The sequence below is a fragment of the Nelumbo nucifera genome, chromosome 5 (genome assembly GCF_055504915.1).
Source record: "Nelumbo nucifera cultivar China Antique chromosome 5, China Antique-T2T, whole genome shotgun sequence".
NCBI classification, from domain to species: Eukaryota; Viridiplantae; Streptophyta; class Magnoliopsida; order Proteales; family Nelumbonaceae; genus Nelumbo; species Nelumbo nucifera.
In genome coordinates this window covers 74977663-74993772 of record NC_142653.1, presented here as the reverse complement: position 1 = coordinate 74993772, position 16110 = coordinate 74977663, and the positions used below count along the sequence as shown (strand labels likewise).

At 37.6% G+C, this 16110-nt stretch overlaps 1 protein-coding gene across 6 annotated transcripts in view; it reads left to right on the top strand.

Moving 5' to 3' along the window:
• The window catches only part of EMB2820 (Cytidine/deoxycytidylate deaminase family protein), a 33274-nt gene extending 17663 nt beyond the window's left edge, over positions 1–15611 (top strand). For 4 of the 6 annotated variants that reach the window (XM_088889079.1, XM_010254072.3, XM_088889078.1 and 1 more), the window contains exons 7-10: positions 10053–10155; positions 13504–13956; positions 14170–14282; positions 15297–15611. In XM_088889079.1, the coding sequence (XP_088745205.1) occupies positions 10053–10155; positions 13504–13956; positions 14170–14282; positions 15297–15474 (847 nt within the window). In that variant the 3' untranslated portion in view covers positions 15475–15611. The remainder of the gene's footprint in view (positions 1–10052; positions 10156–13503; positions 13957–14169; positions 14283–15296) is intronic. The other 2 variants (XM_010254074.3, XM_088889080.1) reach the window with 1 other exon arrangement.
• Positions 15612–16110: the final 499 nt, after the last annotated feature.

The following is a 16110-nucleotide window of genomic DNA, read 5'->3' as shown; positions in this document are numbered from 1 at the left end:
ATAATAAGTTTTGAACTATATATTAATATATTATGATGGTCTACAAATTAAATTATTCAATTTAATCAACCTAATCAATTAAGGTAATATAAGTTTTGAACTATGCATTATCGTTATTGAAAATCAAGTTTAAACATTTTATGATTGTGATATTATTATTATTATTATCATCATTATTATTATTGTTATTATTATTACTATTATTATTATTATCATCATCATCATCATCATTATTTTTTTATATAGAACAGATTCCATGGGTTGAACCTAGAACTGATCTTGGAATTTCCATGGCCAAAATCGACCTTGGAACTAATCTTGACAGGGTAGGTTCTGGTTCCAAACCTAGAACCAGCCCTATAGGATAGGTTCTGGTTCCAAACCTAGAACCAGCCCTATAGGATAGGTTCCAAGTTTTGCCTTGCAATTGAACCGAGCCAATCCATTCTCACCCTTTCCCAAAAAGACACATCTGTAAGCATGAGAATAAAAAGTTTAACCATCCTAGGACCAAGACGATGAACAAAAGAGAGAAGGGGAACTCACCATTGAGAACCATAAAGGGCATACGACTAATAAGGAACCACAAAGTAAGGACAACACCACTCCAATAAATTTTGGGAGCCAACATTTAAATGAGAAGGAGCCAAGTAGTATCAAGTAAATGACTATTTTTCCGTTAAGCCACACCATTTGTTGTGGTGTGTTAGAACAAGAAGATTGGTGGATAATACAAGAGGCAAAGGATAATTGAAAAAAGTCGTGAAAGTATTCCTTTGCATTGTTAGAACGAAACATTTTGATGGAAACATTAATTAGTTTTCAGTTTCAGCATAGAATGAGAAAAATATATTAAATAATTATGAACGAGATTTCATTAAATTAAGTCAAGAAATCTTTGAGTAATCATTGATGAATATAACAAAATACTTAAACCCATTATACGACTCAATGCGACATGGACTCCAAGTCATCTTGGAACAATTGACACTCTACAGTGTTTATTCAATTGACACAACTCATACTACAACTCTTTAATGGACACCAAACTTGGAACAAGCTTCTTGAGCACGGGAAGAGATGGGTGGCCCAATTGACAGCGCCATTGTAGAGGTGAAAGTGTTGTATAGAAGGCTTTCTGGCTTCTGCGAACCACCACCATCTGGATGGTAATCCTTTAGTTTCATGCTTGCTACCAATCATCTTCCTCGTTATGAGATCCTGGTAAGCTTATTGACAGATAATACACTAAACAGAAATTTAGGAACATATAACACAAAAGATAAATTAGAATTACTGGTACCTGTTGGGCTGTAACTACAGATGTAATACCATCAACTAGAGTAACTGTTAGGGATGAGGAGGGAGGGAATAAAGAAGCGAACGAGTCTGGATGCCCAGAGTAACTTATAGGCTCCAGAGTCTATAAGCCAAGTTTTAGAAGAAGATGCAACATGCAAGACAAGTTGTATTTGATTTAGCAAAGTTAGTATTGTTGCTAGAAGAACACGATAGGCGAAGTTTCTCATACTTTTCATGTGTTATGGATACCATCTCCTTTCCTTTCCTAGTACGTAAGGCAAATGATTCATCACTAGCGACACCATGATAGTTTCCAACAGAAGCATGATTAGCCATTGTAGACAGTGTGTCATTCACATCCACAATAGTTGCACTCATGCACTAAGCCATGTCCTCCAAAAATTCAGCCCCTAACAGCACTGCTATCTCTACCACTTGCACGACCACCTATCATTCCACGATCACCACTTCTTACATTGCCACCTCTACCTTGTATGCCACCACCTCTACTGCCTCTAGTTGTGGCTAGAGCAGATTTTTCAAGTAGGGGAGAATTGTCAAACTGTGGGTTAGAAACCCTCCTAACTTTGGAGAAAACCTTTGATAGTTTAGGTATCTCACCACTACCCAAAATCTGTGTCAAGTAATATCAAGTTTATGCTAATATGGGCTTCCTTGCTATTCTGAAGGCAAGTCAGGATTTGAACATTCTCTTGTACCCATTCACTGTACTCTGCAGTCTTTGGATCAGGTTTCTTATCTCTAATATACTTTAGTTTACCCCTAGCAGTTAAGTGTACTCCCACGGATTTTGGTCAAGGTATGTAATTTGCACCATTCAGTTTGACCGAGGTCATTTGGGTAGCCATAAAGTCTGGCTATGCTACTACACTATGACTTAATTTCACATTTTCACTACTAGGGGATGCCATTATCACCAAGAATGTTGGAAGGTTTAGAAGTCAGATTAGACATGGCCGAACCAGATTTGGTGGCTGGCCGAATTTTTAAAATTTTTCTAACCCAATAGGGAATTGGTTTCTCTGTGATTTTGAAATCTGAAATTTTGGGATCAATCTTGCATTGAATCAGACCAGGTTTGAAATCCAAATTAATTTCTGATCATACCTAATACGGAGTCCATAAACGCAGCTCCCAAAGTGGTAGTTCATGCCTAATTTCAAACTCAAACTGGCCTCTTGCTGTAGATGCGCAATAGTGAAGTGAAGCCGATTCAACAACGCAGTTTTTGCACTTTGAACCTCCAACATGTTGGGATCAATGAAGCAGTATGGGAGCGATGGGAGAGAGAGAGAGAATGCCTAGTCCTACTAAGAGCTGAATCCGGTTAGGAACTAAAAGAAATCAGTCCCTACTAGGGCTGGAACAAATTAGGATTTTATGGGAGCGACGAGAGAGAGAGAGAGAGAGAGAGTGCCTTGCTACACCCATCCCTCTCTTCCCTTATATAGAGTACTCTCCTAGTCCTACTAAGAGCTGAATCCAAATCTGATTTGGAGTATTCATCCTTATAGATAAACTCTATTTTATTAGAAGAATGGGTGCTCTATACCCATATCCATGACCCAAATTTACCCCATGTCACATGACAACTTGTCATGTGCCTACTTAACTAAATCATATTAGTAATGGGCCTTAGGCCCATTTTCTTTAATGGCTCACTTTCCTATGCATTGCAAGGCCATATAGGCCTGAACGTTGTATGACATGGGACCCACAAAGATCTCACACAAGTCCATAAGGGTTTGGCCCCACCTCTGGAAGAGGTTAGGCCGAATTCATTGCCCAAGGGCAGTGAACCCTTGACCCAATTAGTGTGGGACCCACAAAGGTCTCACACAAGTCCGTAAGGGTTTGGCCCCACCTCTAGAAGAGGTTAGGCAGAATTCACTGTTTACGGGTAGTGAACCCTTGACCCAATCATTTTGGATTTAGTCGGGCCCAATATTTACATATTAATGATCATTGGATTCAACCACCCTATGAAGACCCAAGGACAATGGACTTGTGTAAGATGAAGCCCACCAGGTAATCAACCTTGTAATGGTCTCTTACACCTAACCTCTTGGCACATAATCATCAAAACACTATACAGTGTCACACTCTCTGCTCGGATGGATTTGGGATTAAAATCTTTCGCAGACATTTTTCATAAACTAGTAATGTAGCATATAAATACATTTTGTAAATTAGATTTCAAATACAATTGAAATCCATTGTTGGAAGTTGAGGTTTCCATCAGAGAAAGTATAAACCCTAACAAAGGGGCCAATCCTATCACTATGATTATCCACTCATGTAATTTCCTACACTGTCCTAACATGCCCAGATATTTGACCCTTGATGGATCTCACTGGTTGGCATATTAGACAATTCAATCCAAAACCTAGTGCAATTTCATAATCAAATCTATGGTTAAGTGCAATTTTCTAGTTTTGCCCATCTATCTCCAAGGTCTAGGGATAATTGGAAATTGATCCAGGTTCAGTGTTTCTTCCAAACACCCACTGGCTGTGCTTGGGGTCTAACCCTAGCAGCTGAAAGAAGCTACTCCACCAATTCGGCAATACATCAATGTCAGTCTTGTCAGGATAAACTCTCCAAGTCTATCCAATGGTTGAGAAGATTCTAAACTAACACCAGTCCTATAAGTGTCCAGTTTAAGGAGTAATTCACAAAAAACACACCAAATGTGATCATAAAACAATAATGTACTAATATTATTCATAATTGTTTATTTATATCAATTTGATTGGAGCTAAGGGCATACACCGTCTAATACAAGAACAATTTAGATAGTTTCTTCCAATAATTTCCACTAGGTATCCAATCTTATACACATAAAGCATGTCAGCCAACAGCCTATTCACCAATTTACCATAGCTGCAACTTATGAAAAAACACAAAAACAGTCCAGCCAATAGGAAACTTTAAAACACTAATTGGATAATGATTTTGTAATCCTATCACACTATTCCATTCATCACTCATTGAACAAACCATAGACAGAAGTTACTAACCTGTACCATTTAGAACCTACCCCTCAAGCGCGCTTAGGCGCATAGGCGAGGTGTATTTTGGGGTATGCGCCTTGCCCAAGTCATAGGCACACCCCTTTCAAAAGGTGCACACCTGGTGCGCCTAGGTGTGCGCCTTGTGCCTCAGCCCAGGCATGAACCTTTTTAAAATTTTGCGCTTTTGCTTTTTTTTTTTTTTTGAGCCTAATGGCGGTTGGGTTGGGGGGTTTGCCCCCATACCTCGACCATGCCCCTCGAAGCAAGCCCGAGAACTCCCTATTTGCTAAAGTTCATTCATTCATTCCAATAAAACATCTTGTTAAAAGGCAATTAAAGTAATAAAATCATTATTTTTTATGTGAGAAATAAGAATTTAAGACCCTTACATGGACTTGTTCGGGCTTGCTTCAGAGGTGTGGTAGAAAGACGACTCAGAATCAAGAATGCAATATGCTTTACATCACATTAGCTACTTGAAGTAATGCAATTGAGGAAAAAAAGAGATTGTGGGTTTTACATGCTTTAAAATGCTTTATATGTTTGCTTTTACTTTTAAATTTTCATTTGAATATGCTTTACATGTTTTGTTTATGTATTTTAATTTTAGATAATAGTTTTTTAAAACATTTAGTTTAAAATTTAAGTTTATATTTTTTATGAACATTATGTTTATTATTTTTTTTGAAATTTGTTTATTTATTTTTTTAATTTTTTGGCATGTTTTTGAAATTTTTGCCATTTTTTTTTATTTTTAGCATTTTTTTGTATTTTTGCGCCTTGATTCAAAAAGGTGCACATCTCGCCTTGTGCCTTGCGCCTCAAACGCAAATTGGCCCTTGCGCTTTTAAAACATTGCTTTCCACCACTATCTGAGATATGGAATGGGATATGGAGCAATATTTCAAGGCGTGCCATACCTAGAGACTGAGAAAGTCCCCCTCACTCGCATGTACCTAGGTGACTGGGGTGGCCAGAGATTCCGAGGTTGGGAGGCCAAGGATTGGGAGGTTGAGAACCCGGTATGGTGATGATTCCGAGGTTGGGAGGCCAAGGATTGAGACTTAGGAGACCCTAAAGCAATTCCTTCCTGGTAATGTCTCATGGGTGGCCAGAGACATGCTTAGGCATCTTAACTCTCCATGCCTTTTTTTTGGATCAATAACAAGAAAATTTCATTAATGAATATGAATCATTTTCATTGGTGGGAAGAGGTAAACTTTCTTTAACTCTCCCCCCAAAATATTAAAAATTACAACGTAGCCCAAAGTAAACGATTTCTACCCACAGTAGTCTCAGCTCCACACCCTAAGTCAGCCTCTTGAAGATTCTTTGTTTGTTGATGCAAGTCCACATCCTATCATCATCCTTCCCTAGCCATCTTATTACAACTCTACAGTCTCCTTCAATGATCAACCTATTAAGACTTGGTTCAAGAACCAAGTCCACATCCTATCTTTTCACACCCTCCATCAAGGCCAACATTTTTCCTCTTAGTGGGTCCTCATGACCGATTGGGCTAGAAAACATAGCTATGACTGAACCTTCCTCTGATCTAAAATCTCCACCAATCCATGAATGTCCAAGGTTACCTTCACTGCCACCATCAAAGTTTAGCTTGAAACCAGCACATGGCGGAGACCCTAAAGGTTGCACAATACTTCTGCTTGGAGTTGAGGCTACCACTTCTTGCCAATTAAATATCTCCATTGGTATTAAGTCCCTATGTGAATGTCATTAAATATCTCCATTGATTTTACCCAATGAACAACCTTGGAAGTGATCACTTCTACGATTGCCTTTGCTTCTCTCCTTTTCAACGAATATTCTTTGATTCCTTTCCTCCCAGATTATCCAACAAACCATTGCTCTTGTTTATCTCCATAATATTCTGCCCCTCTTCTTTGTCCACCTGTAGCCAAACAAAGAAAGAAATAAAACCCAAACAGAAAACAAAAGGGGTAGGAGATTAATAAGTGGTATCAAGACTCACCATTGGCTTTGCAAAGTGTACACCAGTTAGGAGACAAACACCAAAAAGGCTTCTTCCTTTGAAGATGGTCAAAAGTGTTAATTCTTTCCAGCACAACACCCCAATCCTTGGTGGAACCGGCTTCCCCACACTTCCTTAACTAGGAAAGAAGGCCCAAGACCAGTAGTAGGTTGTAGCAGGGCTTTGAAGGAGGCACATGTGAAGGAACTAAAGGAGGAGAGGGTCCAAATCCAAGAATACAACTTGGATGAGTCCAAGAAAACTTTTTGAAGAATTTGAATCAAAGACAAAACATTGTCCACATCTGATTCTTTGATTCCCCTTCTAAAACGCAAGTCCCAATCAAGTTCAAGCCCAAGATAAGAGTAAGATAGGAAAGTGGATATAGGCTCATTTTTTGTATCTAGAGAGGGAAAATAATTGTGTAAATTGATCTTTAAGTGGTAACTCTCCCACCCACACATGTTCGCAAAACCTTACCAAGTTCCCAAAGGACACGTTATACCTAACAAAGGGTAGAAAAAAATGGAAGGATAGCATGAATAGCTTTCCAAGGCATTGTACTAGTTGATCAATTCGAGACTCCTACGTCTTAGCTATCAGCCACCAGCCCATGGATGCTTAAGATCACCTTTTCCACAATTTATCCTTAGCTCTTTGCCCATACTATCTTCTCTCAACCCGGGATCTATGTCCTCCTTGCTACTTTCATGATCAGTGAAATTAACCTTTTCCATCTCCTTCCTCTTCATATCTTCCTCTTCTTTGGTAATATCCTCTCCTTCATCCTTTCCTACATCCATAGTCGGTGACTTGACTATATGCTGGACACTTGGAGAGAGGACAACAGACACAGGACCCAAATTAGTATCCAAAAAAGAATTCACAAGCATACCTTGGGATACAATAGAGGAAGGCTCAACCGCTTTATCTTGGGCATAAGAAGGGTCATAGTCCTTCCTAGGTTGGTTTTGCTTTGAAATAATCTTGAGTAAGGAATCAACTTGCAAGTTCCTTCTAGAGTTCTATGACTTGCCTCTTTTTGGGAACTCCTTGTTACACCCTTTGTGAATCTTGAAATCCTCCTTACAGACACCATGTGAATTATTTCCATTAGGGAATGATTCTTTAGTGTTATGCCTAGGATTTACTTGCCTCCCAACCAAGCAATCCTCGACCTCTTTTGACTTAATGTTGATTGGCGTTGAACTTTGAACAGAGGCTTTTGCCACTTCCTTTTGTTTCATTGTTAAATGTTTTGTCGATATAGTAATCATCTTTGAAGACTTAAGTCTTTGCCGTTGTGCCCACGCGACTGCTCAGTGACTCTGTCTAAGACTTAGAGTCTTCCTCATCTGATGAATCATAGTCGACCCATCCTCCATCCACCAAATCTTTCTCCTCCATCCCCGTTTGGGTATACCTTGGATTAGGCCGATCATTTTGTGGTCTTCCAAGGTCATTTTCTTCCTCACATTGTTTTGGCATCCATTGTAGGGGCTGTTTCGAACAAGACTTTGCTATATAGCTGTGGCTAGTCTGTAGACCTGTTAATTGGCCGGGTAGCCCTATGGGCTGGCTTGGCCCGACCTATTATAAGATGGGCTTGGTCATAATTTTAGACCTGCGGGCTCAGGCTCGGGCCTAAAGCACCATGCTTGACTTTTTTTCGGGCTGGGCTCGGGCTTTCTCAAAAAAGCCTAGCCCAAGTCCGAGCCCAAGCTTGAGCCTGACTGGGTACTATTTATATTAAATAATAAAAATATATTTATTTAATAAAAAATATATATACAATATTTTTTCTTTGTTCTCTTTTTTTCCAAGTAATAGTGAGATGTTTATTATTTTTGAGTTTTGAAGGTTTTTAATATAAATAAAACACTTTTTTATTGAATAAAACAGAAAAAAAATTCTATTTTCAAATTTTTGGCCGGGCTTGGGCTCAAGACATAGGCCCGATGGTCAGGTCGGGCTCAGGCCTAAATGTATTCTGTTGATACATATACAAAGCCCAGACCGGCCTAGCCCATGAACATGTCTACTAGTCTGTAACAAAGAAGATGATAGATGGGGTTATTGTCCCCAATCAACAGACTACCTCTATGACTCACGATTATTTAAATAGTCACATGGGCTTAACACCGTAGGTCTGATCGAGTGCCTACTTTAGTTATTGTGTAGCTTTGCTCACATCGTAGGTCCGATCGAGCACCAAACTGAACTGCCTCAACAAATGACTTAATCAAAGGGGAAAGGGAACAAAACAGTCCTCTTCGATTGACCGAGGTATAAGAGTAAATGAAAAGGAAAGGTCTTCAAACAAATTTAAAGTGGAAGTTAAAGAGGCTTTTGAATTTCTAAAAAAATAAAAAAAGTCCAAAAAAATGCAAAATATTAAAAATATTAAACACATTATTAATTACAAATATGAACTTAAATTTTAAAATAAATGCTTTAAAAACCTATTATCTCAAATTTAAATACATAACATAACATGTAGAACATATTCAAAATGAAAATATAAAAATAAAATTAAGCATAACATATAATACATATTCAAGCATGTAAACTCAGCTCTTTATTTTTTTTCCCAATTACATTGCTTCAAATAGCTAATGTAATGTTAAACATTATGCATTCTTGGTTCTACGAGCTGCCTTCATATTAAGCCCCTCGAGGCAAGCCTAGAAAAGATCCATAGAAAGGTCTTAAATTCTTAATCCCTATAAAAAAGGTTTTATAACTTTAAGCGTCTTTTAAAAATATCTCTTTTTAGGATGAATGAATGAGCAATATTAGCAAATATGGTGTTTTCTGAGCTTCGGTGAGTGAGCGAAGCAAGTGAGGTGCAAGGCATACGTCTGGGCTGAAGTGCAAGGCATACCAGGCACACACCTTTTGAAAATGCTGTGCCTGGGACCTAGGCAAGGTGCGTACCCTAAAATGTGCTTCGCCTGTGCACCTAGGTGCGCCTTTTTAAAACATTAGTCCAAACTGCCATGTTTCTAACTGTCCCCTCTTAGCCAATCTGTCATCACTATACTCCCTTCAACTAGCAAGTTTTCATAACCAACCTACCTAATCTGTTCTTAATTAACAAGGAAAATAAGAAAAAAAACAGGTCTGAAAATAGAGAGAATAGAGAAGAAAAACTAGGGCTGTGAATAATAAAAGAGATTATACAAGGGATCTCAACCACCATCGTGTTTTATGGGGAATGCCTGGACCTAGGAGTAACTTGTAATCCTTGTCTAACTATCTTTTGTAGTCTTTGGGTCATTGTATTAGTCCAATTTATCCGACTTTTTGAATGGTATGGCTTGTTTTTGAATGAAATCAGCACTGTTAATTATAAAGAAAAGCAGAGATGCTAAATCACCCAAACCGTTTTGCATTGTATGAAGTGGTAAGGCTGAAACCCTTGTCCAGAGGATCCCTTGATGGGATATAATTTCTTCCTTTTCTGATCAAATCTTTGTTTGACTGTTGAGTATGACAATTAATTAGCTGTGTTGAAGCTTCTGAGTTTCTCTGTCTTTTCATATTACTGTGGTCATAAAGCTTCTATGTGTGAATTTTCCTTTAAATTTCGTGTAGTAAGATTAGATGGCAGTGAATAACCTTTTTTTGTTATTGTCATTAAGATTACCAAACAAAATGTTATCATGTCCTTGTTTCCTCTTCTTGATCTGCTTGAACTTTGGTTTATATTCTAATGACAGCAATATTGATGGCATTACTGGGTTTAGTGAAGATGATTCACAATCAATCTTCAACTTTATGAAGGTAGCAATTGAATTGACAAGTTCTAATCCTTTTAATCAGGTAACTGTTATTATGCTTCCCTCCATTGAATGGCAATTCTACTAGTATTAATCATCTTAGTCACTATTCTCATATTTTATAGTAACATGACTACTCTATAGATGATTGGGATTAATTGTTAATTCTTTGATGAAGTGACATATCATTAGGGTTTCAAATGATGATATACTGATCTAAATCCTGTTGAGAATTTTTTGATTGGTAACTGATAAGTCCTTTTTAATTCTGAGTAAAAGAATAAGGAATGCTATACATAGTAATGTGCCATACACCCTATAGATTTGCTAATTTATGTTTGACCCATAATATGTTTTGTGTCCCCTCTCTGGTTAGTTGTACTCCAATACAGATGATCCCTAGTCGCACTATGTTTTGCCAGTCCATCAAGCAAAGTGTTGGTTGATTTTGAAGTTCATATCTACCTAATATGCATCAGACTGGTTAATTCCTTCTCTCTTATAACAAGTCTATACTTCCATGTAGCTGTTCCCAATCTTTTTTTTGAATGATAAAAAGAAAAAAATATTAGAAAAAAATAGAGTTGATTACAACCAGCTACAGGGTGATAAGGCTGCGCCCAACCAAACTATGAAACAAACTAAACTAAAGAAAAGGAGACAAGAAGAAAACAGAAAAAACCTCCCCTTCTGGAGACTTCAAAAGTCATCTCCTTCAAAAACCTCTTCTTCACCATCTCCTTCCTCATTTGACGCCTCTCCCCTTGCCCTTGCTAAGTTACTCGTAATCTTTCTTCATTCCTGCTCTTTTCAAAAGCTTCAAATGCTCTTCTTACAAACTCCTCTCTGCCTCAAAAAAGCAAGCCTAAACTCTTTCCTACTTTTACATTCCTCTCAGCCAAACTCTCAATCTCCATTCCTTTTTTTCCCACCTTGCTGACTAAAATCTCCTTACCATTTCCCTCCTCACCGTCACTAAAATCTCCTTCTCTGGCCCTGAAATTAGTAGTAAACTTGCTTCTTGAGACACCAGCATCTGGGACTCTGCACCAACTGAATCCTGAATCCCAAATCCTCTCCCCTCATCAATCTTCTTATTTAGAGCTTTAGCCTTTGAGCCTCTTTTCTTGTAGACATGCTTAAACTTGTTTGTGGGACCTGCGCCAACTAGCCCTTCTTTCAGTTTTGAAAAAATTTTAGTAACATGAACCATGTGAGACCACAAATCCAAGCTTTCTTCAAAATGAACATAATTACTAAATGAAGATAATTAGTTGGAATGTGAGGGGATTGGGTAGTGCTCCAAAGATGACGGTTATTAAAAAGGTGCTTAGGAGAGAGGCCCCACATGGGAGAGTTAGTAAGTGGACTGTGGCTCCATCATGGGTTTCTTCTGGGGGAATTCTAACTTTGTGGCAAGAAGAGTCAGTGGAATGTCTATAAGAGCTGGTGGGAAGATTTTCTGTTTCATTTTAAGTAAATATTGTGGTGGATGGATTTTTGTGGGTAGTGACAAATATCTATGGACCAAGCACCTATAGGGAGAGAAATGAGATGTCGGGGGAAGTAGCGAATGTGAGAGGTTTATGGCTTATGGGATAGACTTTGGTGTTTGGGAGGAGATTTCAATGTGATAAAATTTTCCCAAGAGTCCAGTAATCCTAGGCAACAAGCAACAACTAGTATGGGGAAATTTAATTAGTTCATTGTGACTTTTGGGTTGAAGGAAATTTTGACGAGACATAGTTCATTTGCTTCGATTTACAAGAGAACCCCATTTCTTTTAAGTCTGACAGATTTCTGCCTTTCTGGTCACCTCACTGAGAGGAGCATAGGGACATATTGACATGTAGAATACTTCTTAGGCTTAAATCTGATCATTGTCTCATATGTCTTAGGCTTACATCTGATCATTGTCTCATATGTCGTAGGCTTACATCTGATCATTGTGTAGAATACTTCTTAGGCTTACATCTGATCATTGTCTCATATGTCTCTACCAAGATTCCTTTGTTGGTGGTCTTTTTCCTTTTAGATTTGAAAACATGTGGCTTACTCATTCAGGGTGTGCAGAAAAAAGTGAAGGAATGGTGGGAAGAAGCAAAGGTACAGGTGAAGTGGGAAGGAATGAGATTCTCTAATAGGCTCCAAGTGGTGAATGCAAAGATCAAAGAGTGGAATTGGACATATTTTTAGAGATTAGAATGAGAAGCAAACATCATAAGTTGGCTGAAACAGAATGAGAAGACTCCTTGTTTTTTTAGAAACAAAATCAAACAATTCAGGAGGTTCTCAAGGGACATGCAGCTGATAATTCAATGGACTCCTAGGTCGGCAAATGGTGTAGCTGATCAACTAGCAAAGCAAGGGGTAAATAGGGCACTGTGTTTCTGGGCTCAGTTGTAAGACCGAATATTAAATTGTCTTCGTATTTTCTTGGAGGTAGCCGGGGCTGCTTTTGATTTGTACATTCCTCTTTCTCTAAGTAATAAAATTTGATTTTGATGATGATAAAAAAAATATTTATACTTTTAGATATTAGAAGATAAGAAAGCAAGTCTCATTTTGGTTTACAACTTCCAATGATTTTCCTCATAGCCAAGTAATAATGTATCAGGATTCTAGAAGGCTATGAAACAATGCAGTTGTTACCTGAGATTATTAACAAACAAATGAATTTGTATTTAATTTGAGAATGTGTAGCATAGACATGTCTAATATGTACTTTTTGTTATTAAGATATAAGAGATCCATTAGCAACGGTTACTTAGCTTTATAGAGTACAACTGGGAAATGTTGAAAAGGAAGACATACTAGTCATATATTGGAAGCACCCAATTCAATTCAAATAGTTCTCTCAGCATTAAACAAATAATAAAAAGCAAACTTTAGAAGACAATAATACCTGCAGCACAAAACAAAAAACATTCAACTACAAGTATAGCTGCTAAGTGATCAAGGAAGAAATCTCAAAAGAAATGAAAAAGATATGTTGTATATGACTATGATGCTATATAAAGAAGCAGAGTAGAAAAAAAGTGGACAAAAAATATTCAACAAGTATAGCCCATGTACAACTAGCTGCTACATAATGGAGAGAAAAGAAAAGGGTGCTTACATCCCTGAACTCTTTACTGATCACCATCCTTGAGTGAACTACAATGTTTTACTTGCTAAAAATATTTTGCCTCTTCTGCTGTAACAATCTGCTTTATTTGTTATTTTTTTAATAGCTCTCCTAGCATATTAACCAATTATGACTATTCATTTCTGTTTCCCAAGCTGATAGCTTGGACAACTAAGGTATTATGAATTTGTAGCTATCATATATTCATTTTTTGACTTGAAAGTTCTTTCATTTCAACATGCTTGTATTTATTATTCTGCACAGATAGTCAATGCTGCAGTTATAGTGGATCCTTCAGTGAGGCAGGTAATTGCAAGTGCATATGATCAGACATGCTATGAGCATCCTTCTGTAAATAACACTTCAGGAACCAGGTTTTCTTGTCAACCAGAAATATGCACTGCCTTGCAATCTGATGCAAACAGGGTCGAAATGAATGAGCAGTCAATCTTAAATCGTATAGATCAATGCCCACTCTCATATAGTGGTGTTTCTTGTCTCTATCCTTGGCAGTGGAAAGAGAAGCATCAATATGCAGGAAAAAATTATGCTTGGCATCCTTTAAGACATGCTGCTCTTGTTGCTATTGAAAATGCTGCTGCCAGGGATAGACACCTATTTCCTGGTTTAGGTAACTCAGGCCTCTCCATTCAAGTGGATCACATGCAGTCTTCTTCTATTATCAATCCGGCAAAAAGACAAAAGATTCCTTCAGAAGTAAGTGTTTTTTTCTCTGTTTTTACTGCACAACCATGTTGCTGGTCTGGCTAACTTTAGGGACAGCATTTAGCTACAAATTCTTGCTAAAATCAGAGTATTTAACTCCTTATTCTAATTTACCCACCTCAGGTGATCATTGTCTATAGTTAAGTGCTTCTGTTCCTAACTTTGCCCCAACTTGTTTCTTGTTACTGTTCAATGGTATTTCAGGTTGCTGAAGACATGACTCTTAAAGCCTGTACAGATGGCTTCCATTCAGAAGCAGTTCGGCCTTATTTGTGCACTGGTTTTGATATCTACCTGGTTTGGGAGCCATGTGCAATGTAAATCATTAACATTATATCTGGATATTTTCCTTACTACTTTATGCATCCAGTGTTGTGTTGTATAGAACAAGTCCATACTCTTCAGATATCTAAAAAACAACAAAATATAGGGAATAAAATCTTAGGTCTTCTTTTCCTTGCACCTATAGGGGTAGCTACATAACCAACAGGTTTCCTGGCCAGATAGGCATCACTCTCTTTTCCATGTAAATCATTCAGCTATATTCACCATCCATATTTTTTGATGTGTGAGCCTAGTATTTTTTGCTGGAAAGACGACTTTCTGTGGACTGGATAGAAATGTCAAGGGGGCTTATATAGTCACGTCCTTCACAAGCCCTTTCTCCTTCCAAAGTCACGTCCTTCACAAGCCCTTTCTCCCTCCAAAGTGGGATTCTGTCCTACCTACATCTACACTTATATTTTTCATGTTCAAATGCCATTTATAATAAATAAATGCATTATTCTTTCTGCATACACGTAAGATTAACTAACAATTGCAAATTATTATTTATAATGCCCCCTGTTAAGTATATGTGCATCAACCAACCAATTTTAAGTTACTAATAACACGTGAAATTTTGATTTTACAGAGATGCATGTATGAGTAGTACACTCCTAATATATTCCCAACTTAGGAGCTTTTCAAATTTGGCGCTCCTATCTCTCCTCTCCAGTTCTGTCTCTTGCATCTTTATTTTTTGTTTATTATTATTAATTTTTTTTTGATACATGTTTGTGGTTAGAAGAACCCTAGGGTTTTAGCCTTTTATAAGGTGTCTTGATCTAGTTTGAACATTTAAATGGATTTATCTAATTAGTTAGACTTTGCAGCAAATTCAAAGAGTATTTTGTCTTTTCCAGACCTGACTTTAAGAGTCAAAAGTAGTTTGCCACGTAACATCCCCTATTAGCTGCTGTGTTGTCCTCATGCTCAAGCACTTTTTATTATCTATTTGTTTTTATAAATTTTCTACTAGCTGATTTCTTTTACGTGTATTTATGTTTAAGGTGTGCCATGGCACTTGTTCATCAAAGAATCCGGCGTATATTTTATGCATTTCCAAACCCTAATGCTGGTGCATTGGGCAGTGTCTACAGACTACAAGGGGAGAAAAGCTTGAATCATCATTATGCTGTTTTCAGAATTTTGTTACCTGAAGAAGTCTTTGGTAAAAAATTCATTTAAATGTCAATCGCCAGCAATGGCCCTAGCTGTGCAATTATTTTAAATTAAAAATTATTTTGTGAGGCATTGTGAGGCCATTCTCATGTGTAAACTGTGTACTATATATTTTTCAATTAGCAGCTTTATCATTTTATCCATGTCTGTTTTGGTGTTTACTCCCAGGATTTTTGAGACTTGGATCCTTATCCATTCCAATAACATTGCCTTTGTCATGAAGAATTTGAATCAATTAATTTAGGCTGGGTCAATTCAATTGTTATACAAAAAAATTCTATAATGAGGTGAACCCACATTCACTGAAGGGGGACACCCCTTGTAAGTTCTGGCTCAGCATGCATAATAGAGATTTTCTGATGCAAATGGAGGGATAAGAAAGACCACCTTCTGTATGTTGCTCATTTTCAGTTTTACAACCTACCCAAGGTTTTTTGGTAATTATTTGGCATTGAATCCACCTCATAAACAAGTCGGCTTCACCAGTCACCATGTATGAACTTCAAGCTAACTTAGTTACAAATGTTGGTCCAAGATTCTCAGCCATCTGGCCTCCTGGGAGGGGTAGATTGAGTGTTAGACAGTTTTGTATGTCTTTAGGTTCAATCCGATTTGATGTATTTTTGATATTTAGTGTAAATA